Source organism: Sarcophilus harrisii, chromosome 1 (genome assembly GCF_902635505.1).
Source record: "Sarcophilus harrisii chromosome 1, mSarHar1.11, whole genome shotgun sequence".
NCBI lineage: Eukaryota > Metazoa > Chordata > Mammalia > Dasyuromorphia > Dasyuridae > Sarcophilus > Sarcophilus harrisii.
Genome location: NC_045426.1, coordinates 217743923 through 217756892, shown reverse-complemented (window position 1 = coordinate 217756892; position 12970 = coordinate 217743923). Strand labels below are relative to the sequence as shown.

General features: G+C 34.6%; 1 protein-coding gene across 5 annotated transcripts in view; it reads left to right on the top strand.

The window, feature by feature from the left end:
* ZCCHC7 (zinc finger CCHC-type containing 7) overlaps positions 1-12970 on the top strand; it is a 272764-nt gene that overhangs the window by 412 nt on the left and 259382 nt on the right. For 2 of the 5 annotated variants that reach the window (XM_031937129.1, XM_012542683.3), the window contains exon 2: positions 7429-8050. In XM_031937129.1, the coding sequence (XP_031792989.1) occupies positions 7453-8050 (598 nt within the window). In that variant the 5' untranslated portion in view covers positions 7429-7452. Of the gene's footprint in view, positions 1-533; positions 624-4131; positions 4611-4641; positions 6033-7428; positions 8051-12970 lie in introns of those variants that run through there. The other 3 variants (XM_031937153.1, XM_031937145.1, XM_031937138.1) reach the window with 3 other exon arrangements.

Below are 12970 nucleotides of genomic sequence, written 5' to 3'. Positions count from 1 at the left end.
ACGTGCTCTTTCCTCACCCTCCCGCCCCTCCGCTGTCCCCGGCCATCCGTCAGTCATCGCTCGGCTTCCCGGCCGTCCCCTCCCCCACGGCCCGGCCCGCGCCTGGCCCACGGCGGCGGCCTCCACGTAGCCTTCTCGCGGGGACCGTTTCTCTCACGGAGCTCCGGGGGAAGCGGGGCGGGGCGTGGGCGTGGGCTCTGGTACCTCCCTCCACCCCGCCCCCGGAATGTTGTGTTGGGGGGTGGGGGGGCCTGGGTTCCGAACCCCGGCGCTAGGCTTCCAGCTGGGCCGCAGGACCAGGGCGCTCCTGCAGTGATCCCAGCCCAGAGCTGTCCCGGGGCGGCGATGGGGAAGATTTTAGGGACAGTGGTCATTTCCGGAATTTAAGAGCCCCTATCCTTTGTAGTGGGATCCCATGCCAAACTGGGTTTTCCCGGACACCAGTTGCATCCCTCGAGTTGAAATTGACTTAAGGGGAAATGTGCTAGAGATCAAGTGCAGTTAATCATTTTAAGATATAGCGGTGGTGATGGAAAATTTCCGGGAGACAGATATTTTTCCACTGCTGAAATTAAAAAACTCAACAAACAACAAACGTTTGAGAGATCCTGAATCTTTATTTGGTATCTTGCTTTTCCACCCTTAAGTACTCTATTTTTCTTCTGTTAAATTCACTTGCTGCTTTGGGAACACTTTAATATATTAAGAAGGTCAAGGAACAGAATGACACCTTAATCAAATGTGGTTTTTTTTGGGGGGGGGAGGGGGTGGTTATGGCCGATTGAAGAATTAAGAGTAGGAAATAGGAATTGTAAAAGGGGTTGCCTAGTAAGGGAAGAAGATGAAGGAAAGTGGTGGATACATTTTGAGGAAGGAGTATGCCTTTGGAACAGTCATGATTTTCAAAGGCATTTGTGATATTAAACTAGTTTAGCCCCATTTGTTTATTACCCTCAGGATCTTTTTTTTGCCTTTCCTCTTTTTATGGTCACTTTTTTTTTTTTTAAATTTTATTTAATAGCCTTTTATTTACAGGATATATACATGGGTAACTTTACAGCATTAACAATTGCCAAACCTCTTGTTCCAATTTTTCACCTCTTACCCCCCCACCCCACCCCCTCCCCTAGATGGCAGGATGACCAGTAGATGTTAAGTACATTAAAATATAAATTAGATACACAATAAGTATACATGATTATGGTCACTTTTAACATGCATTTTGAGGTTTTCACCTCTGTCAGGAATTACATAAGCCTGAATAGTAATATCAGATATTTTTTGTGGTTTGAGATTTGCTGTCATGCTTAATATATCAGAAGTTTTAGAGTGAAAAGAAGCCACGAACATTTATACATAGTCATCTTTTTAAAAAAATTGCAGTTATTTTAACTTTAGACCATTTGCCTCATGGTTGAATTTGCTTCAGTTTGAAAGGTCCATATAATAAATAAAGGTTTACATGGATAGATAGGTTTACATGGATAGATAGTTGTATAAAATTTGTTTTCAATGGAAAATGTAGCAAAATGTACATTTTGCTTTTTGGACTTGTGATGGAAAATTAGCAGAGAACACAGTATAGGATAACATTTTAGAGCTGAAAAGTGACCTTAGAGATTACTACTGAAAATCTGTAAATTTATGTAAGTTGGATTGTGTAGTTTTTCTTATATTTCAAGTTGCAAATAATGAGTATCCACTCTTTTAATTGAATAATCTTTTCTATTTCACTGATCTAGAAATTTGTGCTTTGGAAAACTTGAACTTTCTTTCCATTTTTATTATTCCTGGAGTGTTTGCTGTTAAGCAGTATTCTATATTAGTTTCCTTAGGCAGTTGAGGCCTTATTGATTTCAAAATATTTGTACTACCTAGAGTCCTATGATAATCATGCATTTATTTTTATCATGTAGTCCTAGTACCTAAGAATCTGAGGACACTAAAATGGGATGTACAATAGAGACTTTTTAAAAAAAAGTTAACTTTGCTATAGATTTTTTCTCCTAACTAAGAATTACTGTTCCATTATGGTGTCTGTTACTGTTCTTCAAGAAAATGACATATCTTTAAGGCCATTTTAGGTGTTTAAATCAGTGTAATTTTATAGCTTGCCAAAAAGCAAATTAGGGAAATAAGACTTATTTTATGCCCTTCACATCCCTCTACAAAGGGACCCTTCTGATTAGTTAGGAAAGTATTGGGAATTCTTCACATTTATCAAGAAGTCTGGAGCAAATGATAAACATTTTATATACTTCCATGAAAGTTTTTTCTTAAAGCAAATTAAATACATTTGAATTTAATTAGTTGTAACTCCACTAAAAAAAGCCTCGGGCAAATCTCTGAGCCAGCATATATCAACTAAACAGATTGCAAGTTGTGGTGAGCACAGCTTTCGAGTATGGAAGGTACAAAATCCTCTTAATCAAAGGCCACAGGGGCCCAAATGCTAAATTTATTTTCCACTGTTTCAGTAACAGGCTCAGATAGGAGGTTTAGCAGATCTTATTATGTGACTGTAGTTTACTTTTGGCATAAATACATGGGTGTGCCTATGGCTATATTCTTAATCCTTTCCCTTTAGGAGTATTCCAAGAGGAATTTAAAATTTTAAGTTTGTAATTTAGGTATTTAATTTTTTCTTTGTTACATAGTCTTATGGATCCCATATGAACTTTTAAATAAAGCATAATTCTTTTTGATTTTTAAAAAGATCAAGTTTTCTAAAGAATGAAAAGGGTTTGCTTCTGTATTTGTAGCATTTTAAGATGCATAAATTAGCATTTCAATATGAACCGATAAAAGTTACAAAAATGATAATTCAGATAGTCACAGTAAAATTGTAATAGCATAGGGACATAAGGGATCTATTATAAGAGCATTACAAGCTTTACCGGGAAAAAAGTATAAATTGGTTTGCTTCTTTGGAAAAATACAAAACAAAAACATTGTCAGAATATAAAATCTTCCTGATATTTTCATTAAAGAATTTGGTGATTAAGTATATTACCTCTTTCCCTAATAGTATTTAGTTTTTGGTTATTTTAAGTGGCAGAAATGTGTAATTCATATATCTCATTTGTAACTGAGTAGTTGATTTAGCATAGCATGGTGGAAAGAAGAGAACACTTATTAAGCCCCTACTGTGTGCTATGCACTGTGCTAAATACCTTACAAATATGTGATTTGATCCTCTTGATAACCCTGGGGGGTAGGTGCTATTGTCCCCATTTTACATTTGGGGAAACTGAGGCAAATAGAGGTTTTTTTTTTTTGTTTGTTTGTTTGTTTGTTTTTTGTTTGTTTTTTGTTTTTTTAAGTGATTTGTCCAGGATCATAGAATTGTTTAGTGTCCAAAGCCAGATTTAAAATCAATCAATATTTACTAAGCACCTACTGTGTGTCAAGCACTATGCTAAGCACTGGAGAAACAGGCAAAAGACAGTCCCTGCCCACTAGGAATTTACAGTCTAATGGAGAAGACAGCAGACAAATAAATATAAATAGTAAATAATTAACCAGGGAATGTACTAGTATTGAAAGAGCTTGGGGAAAAATTGGTAATAGATGAAATTTTAATTGGATCTTAAGAGAGCCAGAGAAATCTTAGGTAGATATTAGGAGAGAACTTTCTAGGCTGGAGGGACAGTTAGAGAAAATGTCCAGAGGCAAGAATGAACTATCTTGTTTGGGGAACAGTTGGGAAGCCAGTGTTTCTTCTGAGTCAAGTGTAAGAAGACAAAAGGGAGCAGGGGATTAAATTTTTCAGCACCACAGAATTTTGTAGTTGATCCTGGAGATGATAGGGAACCAATTGAGTTTGAACCAAGTCAGTGGAGAAGAGCCTTTTGACTCCTTTTCAACTGAGAAATTTTTATGGGATTCAGTAAATGTTTGATTTGTACCCATACTTTTATATATAATATATATTAGATATACAAATCAAACATTTACTGATAATAAATCAAATTCAAAACATTTCTTTGGTATACATATAATTTTACCTTTTATTAAAGATGGAAGCAAATTTGCATAATAGATGTGCTTGTTTATTTTTACAGAAAGAATTAAAACTTGGTGGAATATTTGATACCTTTAACTGTTGCCAAATTTTTTATTACCCCCACATTCAGTTACTAGACCCCCCCCATAGGAGGTCACAACCCATAATTTAAGAAACTTTGCTGTAGAATATATAGATGAAATAGTTTTAAAAGATTGGAAAGGTAGGAAGGAGCCAAGTTGTGAAGAGCCTTATGTGCTAACCAGAAGACTCTATATTTGGTTCTAGAATTGATAGGGAGCTGCTGGATTTAAGTGAGTAGAGGGACTGACAAGGTCAGAACTGCACTTTAGAAATAAGTTTGGCAATTTCTTTGCAGGATGGATTGAAGTAGAATGAGACTTGAGGAAGGGAGACCAATTGTAAGGATGTTGCAGTGGTCTAAGAGGGGGAATGAAGGTCTGAAGTAGCGTGCTGTGTGAAGGGAAAGGAAGTATAGGAAAGATATCATAAAGGTAGAAATGACACAATTGGCAACAGCTGATTGCATGTTTGATGGTGAGTGAGAATGTGTGGTCAAGGACAACAGCAAAGTTGCCAACAGGTGAGTTGGTGGTCAGTCTTGCCCTTATTTATAATAGGGAAGCTTGGAAGATGACGGTTTGATGGAAAAGATAAGTTCTATTTTGGATATGTTGAGATCGAGATGTCTGTAGGATATTTATTCTAAGATATCTTAAAGAATGAGATTGAAGCTCTGAAGAGAGATTGAACTGAATCTGTAGGTCTGGAAATCATCTCTTTAGTGATGATAATGCCATCCATATGAATTGATGGATTTGAAAAGAGTGTTAGAAAAGAAGACTGAAAAAAACCAGTTGGATAAAAGGAGAAGCCAGAGAGAGTATAGTGTCCTTAAAACCTAAAGAAAAGAGAGTGTCAAGGAAGAGAGGTTGCTCAACATTTCTTTGGTATACATATAGATAGCAATTTGTAGGTCATTAGTAGCTTTGGAGAGAGTAGTTGGAGTTGAATTATGAGGTTAGAAATGTCATTTCAGATGGTTTAGAAGAGATTTAAGAGGAGAGGAAGTAGAGGTACTGAATGTAATATTCTTTGAAGGCATTTGGTCAAAAAGGGAAGCAGAAATATAGGATGATAGTGGAGATGGTAGGATCAAGTGAGGATTTTTTGAGGATGGTTCAGACATGAGTGTGGGTGGAAAGAGCCCTTAGATTGGGAGGGTTGAAGACTAGAGAGGATTATATGATGCTCGCAGTAATCTGTTGGGAAAGATAGTAAGAGTTGGGATCAAGGGTGCTTGTGGGAACATTTGACTGTAAAGAGAAGGACCACCACTTCATCAGAGACTGGTGGAGGAAGAGGTAGTGAGTGGGGAACAATATGAAAATGAACAGAGTTGAGGAGGTGAGAAGGACCTCTTGTCAAATGGTTTCAGCTCTTGGTGAAGTATGAGGCAAAGCTCTCAGCTGAGAAATTCAAGACAAAAGATGCTCTGGAGAAACTGAAGAGCCTTGAGGTTTGGAATAGCCATTTTAGTGAGTGTGAGAAAAAAATTGAATGGAATAATGAAAGATTGTCTTACAGTTGAGATTTGATAACATAAATTTATAGTGAACCCAATCAGTATGGCTTTGTGATTTCATTTTCCTTTAGCTGCATGTGAATGCAAGTGAAAGAGGTAAGTAATCCAGGGTTGTGATTTGACAAAGTGTGATCAATGATAGGATAACAGACAAGAAATTTAAAAGAAGAGGGATTGCCTTGAAGTGGTTCAGTCAAAGATTGAAATTGGAAAAGTGAGAATGTAGCTACTGCAGGAGTAAAAGTGCCTGATAAAGCATTGGGGGTGGAGGAATTGCAGGCTGTAATGGAGACAATGAACAATATTAAGGATCATAAGCAGAGAGAAAGACAAAGTTGTAATAATTTATGATCAGATAAAGGAATTTTGGAGTTTAATGAGATGGAATTGGAATCTATGGGAGATGGCATTATCCATGGTGTAAGTATCTCAATATGTAGCTGAGATGGAAAGGAGGAGTAAGTAGTTCATGAGAATTGGGTAGATTGAAGAATTTGGAAATAAGCATATTTAAAAGATTGCTTCCTTGTCTCTTCTCCTATTGTATGAGGGCTGGTGTTGTTGGGGACAAGACAAAGACTTTTTAGGAGAACTACACTGATTGCAAAAGGAGGGAGGATGATCTAAACGAAAGAAAAAAAGTGAAGGGCCAGTGTGGGAACAAATGAAGGCTACTTTTAGGTTATTTTCTTAGTGTTTGGGTACAGCATGATGAACACTAACAGTGACTCTAGTGAGTTTAGTTCTACTTCATTACAATTCTTTAAAAATTTTTACTTTTGTTATTGTCCCTACTTCCTATGCTGGGCACTTTACCAGCTATCTTGTTGCCAAATCAGAGATCGTATCCTATAGGCTTTACTTTTATCACTGGAACTTCTACCCGTGAGCCCCTGCTATCCCAGTTGGTACATGCCACATCAAACCCACTAATTTCAGCTCTAACCAGTCTTTATTTTATTTCCTACTTTCATCTGCTCTAGGGTTACCTTGTTTTGTCTGTGTGTGCTTCTTCCTCAACTCCTTCATTTCTGAAATGATTCCTTTTTATGGGCATTTTCTCCCTTTATTGTCTTTGCTTTTGTATTTGTATCCTTCGTGCTTAGCACTTAAATGCTTAAGGAGACAGTGTGGAAAGAACATTGATTCTGGAGGCAGACTTGGTTTCATATCTTTTCTGCTATCTGTAGACCTCAATTTCCATAACTGAAAAATAAGGAGATTGAGCCAGATGGCCTCTAAAGTCTCCTCCTCCCATTTCAGTGATCAGTGTTTCTAATGAAGAAAGTGGTGATCTTAATGGAACAGTCTGAATTGCTTTCTTCTTGATGATCACTAAAAAGAAGTACATGGTTTATATGATATGAGTTTGGAGGTAGAAGCCATGGGTCCAGATCCAAACTTACTCTTATATTACCTGTATGAGGAATAAGGTACTCTTTCAGTCTCAGTTTCGTAATTTAAATGAAGGTATTTGATTAGATATTTTCTAGACCCCTTCCACTTAGAATTTTATAACTCTATGAAGTCCTTGTTAAACTTCCAGTGTTGCTAGTGGATATTTTCGTATATAACATTTAAATATTTTTACAGCATTTTGTTACTTATTATTGAGAATATTAGGTATCAGTGCATAAAGGTATGAGAAATGTATATTTAATACAGCCATAATTTTTAAAAATTATTAAAAACATTAATTCCCAGGATTATCAGATTTTTCTGCTTTTGCTTTTATAATGATATGACTTTGTACTTCTTAAATTTGACCCCATTTTCCTAAACACTCACATCCTTTGTATGATATTGTCTTTTACAGCATTAAGGTCGCTGCTTTTTCACGATGTTTGGTGGGTTTGAGAATATAGAAGCATATGAAGATGACCTTTACCGAGATGAATCATCCAGTGAACTGAGTGTTGATAGTGAAGTGGAATTTCAACTCTATGGTCAAGTACATTATGCACAGGACCTTGGTGATGTCACTAGGGAGGAAGAAAATGAAGAAAAGCGCTCAGAGGATCCTGAATCATTGAATATTAAAAAGACAAATCAGAAGAACTTAATTGTTCTTTCAGATACTGATGTTATCCAGATATCAGATGGTTCAGAGGTCATCTCTTTGTCTGATGAAGATAGTATCTACCGATGTAAAAGAAAGAACAGAGGAAACCAGGTATTGGAAAATCAGTGTGATCAGCATTCTGATGAACTCTCTAGAAAGAAATGTAAGAGAGGTAATAAGTCTAAACATGGAGAGAGATCTAATGTGATTCAGGAAGTTATGGTTATAGAGGATAGTTCAAATGAAGAGAAGATTACTATTTCTGAAAGTGGAGAAAGTGATGTAGAGAGCTGGATGTTACTGGAATGTGAAGTAGATGACAAAGATGATAACATTCTTCTCAACCTTGTGGGCTGTGAAACCTCTGTTGATGAAGGTTAGTACTATTTTATCCATATTTAGTTATGTTAAGCATCATCTCTCATCACTGAGAAGCACCCTTGCCTCTAAGGAGAATCATTTATGACAGTTAAAGCCAACCTATTGAGTCTTGTGACCCTTACAAAAGATAGAATCTTATAAATTTCTATAGTTAAATTTTATTCCTTATCTTCTTATCTTTCAATGTTATTTTACATGAACATGTTTTTTGCCTATGCCTCTTCTGATGCTAGTATAGAATTTATGCGCTTTAGAACACTGAGACACAACTTCTCAGTTCTTTTTAGTGACAGGTTAATGCTCCATCCAGCACCAACTCTATGCTTGGTCACCTACTCTATTAGAAGATTTCTCTGCTATGTAGCTTACTTGGGGAAGAATTAGAGCATTGTTACAAGACCAAGCATAGAGTTTGCTAGGGCAGTAAGTGGGCATGGAATTAGTTATAGAACTGGGTGGAATAATTAACTTTTGGTCCAGTAATCAAAGGGAAAATTATGAGGAGTTAGGGTAGATAGTACTGTAATGAATTGGGGTTCCTTGAGTCTTTAGAATCTAATAATTTAGATTGTCAGAAGTACCATTTAGCATTGAAAAATTTCCCAAAATTCTGAGCAAAGAATTGGAATAGTAAGTAAAGTGTTGCTTTAATATATAGTAAGACTGATGGAGTAGAAAAGGTCTGAAATACTAAGGGGTATATTTATGTTTCACATCAAAAAAACTTTTTGAGTCCCTGCTAGGTTATAAGAGACTTTGGGGAAAGAGGTACAAAAGTACAAAAAATATTCCCAGACTCCAGGAAGATTATAACATTGATGAAATAGTGTATATATATAAGAAATAATTAGCAATGTCAGATAGTACATGATGAATAATTAATAAGTGATATAAGACATATTATGGAAGTTCAAAGGAATTTAGAAACTCACTCTAGGCTAATGTCAGCTAGAACTTGAACTGATTTTTGAAAAACAAGGAAGAGTAAAATGGACCAGAAGCAAGGGGAAGGTATTCCATATTAGCAAGTCTATATATGTCATATTCCAGGGTCAATGATAATTAAGAATAAATAATTTTTAAAAGATGGTACAACAAGCATATATACTAGCAAATAATATCTATAGCAAATCTGAGCAGAATTACACATCAATAGTGTTTTTTAATCCGAAGATTTAAATTGAGTCCAAAGAAAGGAAAAAAATTGTCTCAATTAGATAGACATATATCACCTACCTTGATTATTAAAAAATTTAAGTCAGTTCATTGTTCATTAGTGTGATATTAATATTGGTGTTACAAATTTGAATTTTAGTTTATGATTGTATTTTAAATATTATGAACTATAATAGTTCCTTAGCTACTGTATTTTTTTTTTGTATTCCTTAGCTACTGAAGTAACTAAATATTTTAGAATTTCAAACTTCTCTAATTTTTTTTTAAATAGTAACTTCATTTCTTTATTTAAAAAAGCTCTAAAACAATTAACTGTATAGGCTGACATTTATGACACTTTATGGTTTAGAAGTGCTTTATTTATATATTATCTTTTTATCTATATATTATCTAATTTGGGCCTCACAATAGGTTGTGAAGAAAAGAATGCAATCATTATTCCTATTTTACATATGTAGAGAATCATTTAGACATTAGGAAATAAAGGATAGGGTTCAGATGTGGTGTTAATGAAAATTTAGAGACTGATGGAAAAGATAATAGAGAGGAGTACCATTAACTTACTATTATAGTTTAGGGTGAGGAATTGTGATGTCACAGGATTAAAAAGGATAGTTTTAAACAGCAACTGTGATGTCACCAGATAATTTTTATGTATTAGTTAAATTCACTGAAGAGGATGATAGGAGAGGGGTTAAGGGAGGGGAAAATAGGTGCTGAAGTCATAGAGGAAAATGAAATTTTTGTGTAGGGTGAAAGGTGATGGTGACAATGAAGTTGACAGGTGATGTGTGGACATTGAGATACAGAAAAGTGGAATAATTGTGAATTGTGATTAGTAGCATTTTGAAGTCCAGAATCTTAATTCTCATTAAGATAAAGAATTTGAGTCTTATTTCATTTCAGATGTGAGGTACAATGTGGCATATGGAACATAATATCTGATATTATTATTGTGTTGATTAGTTTCCTCTTTTTTTAAAATCTCTATAAATAAAGATGGCAGGCTGAATATCAAAAAGGATATAACTAGAGCAACTGATATATAGAAAATAAGGGATAAATAGAGCAACTGATATATAGAAAATAAGGGATAAACATCAATAAAAATAAGAATTCTCCTTCTAAAGAAATTCCAGTGGCTCCTTGTAGGGTGAAATACAAGAGTTTGTATAAAAGGTGCTTCTTGAACTGTATCTTGAAGGAAGGAGAAGGATTCTTTGCAAAATGGAGCCAGAACTACAATGATATATTTCTTCAAAATTTTCTTAATTCAGGCATTACCATTGGCCAGTGCAAAGGTATAGAAATGGGAGAGGAGTGATGTTGTGAGGAATATCAGGAAAACCATTTTGGCTGGCTTGTCAACTATGAAAATGAGAAAATCTGTAATGAAGCCTAAGTACAAATTGGGGCAAGGTTATAAAGGACTTTAGAAAATAAATGGAATTTATATTTGATCCTAGGAATTTATTAAGTAGGGTAGTAATGTGGTTAGATCTGCACTTAAGGAAAATCACATTGGCAGCATTGTAGAAGATGAACTGGAGTGTAGTGTAAAAGATGAACAAAAGACCAATTAGGGGATCTTTGTAATGATTAGTCTTAGGCAAAAGGTGATGAAGGCTTGAAGTAATGTGGTGAATGTGATTAGAGAGAGAAAGTTGAATAAGAAAGATGTGAAGGTAGAACCAGCATGATTGTCAACTGATTGGATTGGTGAGGAAGAGAGCAAAGAATAAGAATGATGCCAAAGTCAGAAAGCTGGAAGAGTGGTGGTGCCTTTGAAAAAAAAATATGGACATTAAGAGGCAACTAGATGGCTTGATGTTGGATTTGGAGCTAAGGTTAAAGCATTGTAATCTACTTACAATTAAGTCACATGTAATTTTAAAAAGGTCCTTGGTATTAAGTTATGTCTTAAGTCTGTGGTCTTATTCATTCTTTTCTTATAATTTTGTTGTATTTTTTCTGTAATTGTATTTGTTGATATTTTTCTAATATGACTTTTTAGTTAATAATTTCTTCCTTATTTGTATTATTTCATTGATGTAGGAAATTTCTGAAACTATTGCTTCCAGTGCAAATAAGCATTTGCTCTGTATTTTATAGTTTTAAACAGTGCTGGGATATTGTAAAGTTCTATCCACTGTGCATCACAACCTCTATATAGTTATTTGGGTTACAAAATAATCCTTGTATTGCTTTCTGTATACGTGTATAAATAACTGTTTCCTTATCATTACTAAAGAATGTTAGTTTTAACAAGACCTCAGTAATACCTTATATGACTAATTGCAAATCGCATACTTATATTACTATAAATATTGCAATTTATCCTCAGTTTTCACTTCAAGACTTTGTGTCTGCCTTGAATTAGAACAAATTCTGCAAGCTAAATTAGTTGATGCCATCTGATGTTTTATAAATATCTAAAGTATATATCATCTATTTTATTTCTTTGATCTGCTAATATAATCCTATTTGTTTACATATTGAAAACTGATTCATATTTCATATTTTCTGTTTCAGATAATCATGATCCCTTTATGATGGAGTTAGATTTTATTTTACATAATTTTGTTGATTTTAAATAATATTTTTAAAAATCCATGGCAGTTTTTACTGTATCATTTTGGACATTCTTTTAAAATAATCTTTCTTATCCTTCCATTCTAATAGGAAGCCTTGGTAATTAAATCAGGCATCTCTGAAAGAAAATTTAAAACTTTTAAAAAGTGTTTGCTAATTTATTATTAGCCTATACAAATATTTATTAAGTATATACTATTTGTAGGCTATCTTGTTAAGCATTGAGGATGCAAAATATTTTGTTATTTCTTTGAGGTTCTTGGAGTCTCTTCAGGGAGGCAAAGATAGCAATACAAAAAAGAATATGTAAGTGTCAGCTAGGTGATATGTACTGAATTATTATGGGGATTCACAGAAACACCCTAGATACATAGATTTAGAGGAGGAAGGAACCTTAAAACTTATCCAGGATCAGGGATATCTCTTGATCAGATGCCATAAAATCAAACCTATCTCAGGTGCTTTGGATTGTGGTAATGCATGGTAGCATTAAACTTGTGTCTATTAGTGTTGTCACTCTCTCTGGATCTTTCCATTGAACCCCTGGAGTACTAATTAAATCTAGATTGCTCTAAAATTCCTAATTGCAACCAGAGGTTCTTATACATTTCTTGTCTCTTTATAGGCTCCATGAGAGCAGAGGCGATGTCTTTTTCTTCTTGGTAGTTAGCACAGTATCTTGAATAGGGACTCAGTAGCTATTTGATGAATGAACCACTCTCGTGCTCTTCATCAGTGGGTAAGTCATATGTTTTAATTAGCTAGAAATATATATTGAGTCCTGAATTATACTAAGCAGCCATTGAAATTTTATTGATTGATTAAGGTATGAGTTGAACAACTTACTTGGCATGTATTAAAAATTGTTATGTAAATAATGACTCAAATCTTTTTCTCAAATAAAGACTAGTATAATTGCCATTCTTGTGATGGGGATGGATGTATAATGTGATAGTGAAAGACAGGGAAGTTGATAAAACATTTTTCATATGATATAAAGCAAATGAATTATTTTTGTTCTCCAATATACTCCCAATTCAAATTTCCTAAAATACTAATACCTAACATCTTATTTTTTTTAATTTCTCTATTTTGTTTTTTCCAGTTACATGTAAAAATAATTTAAACATTAAACAATTAAAGATTT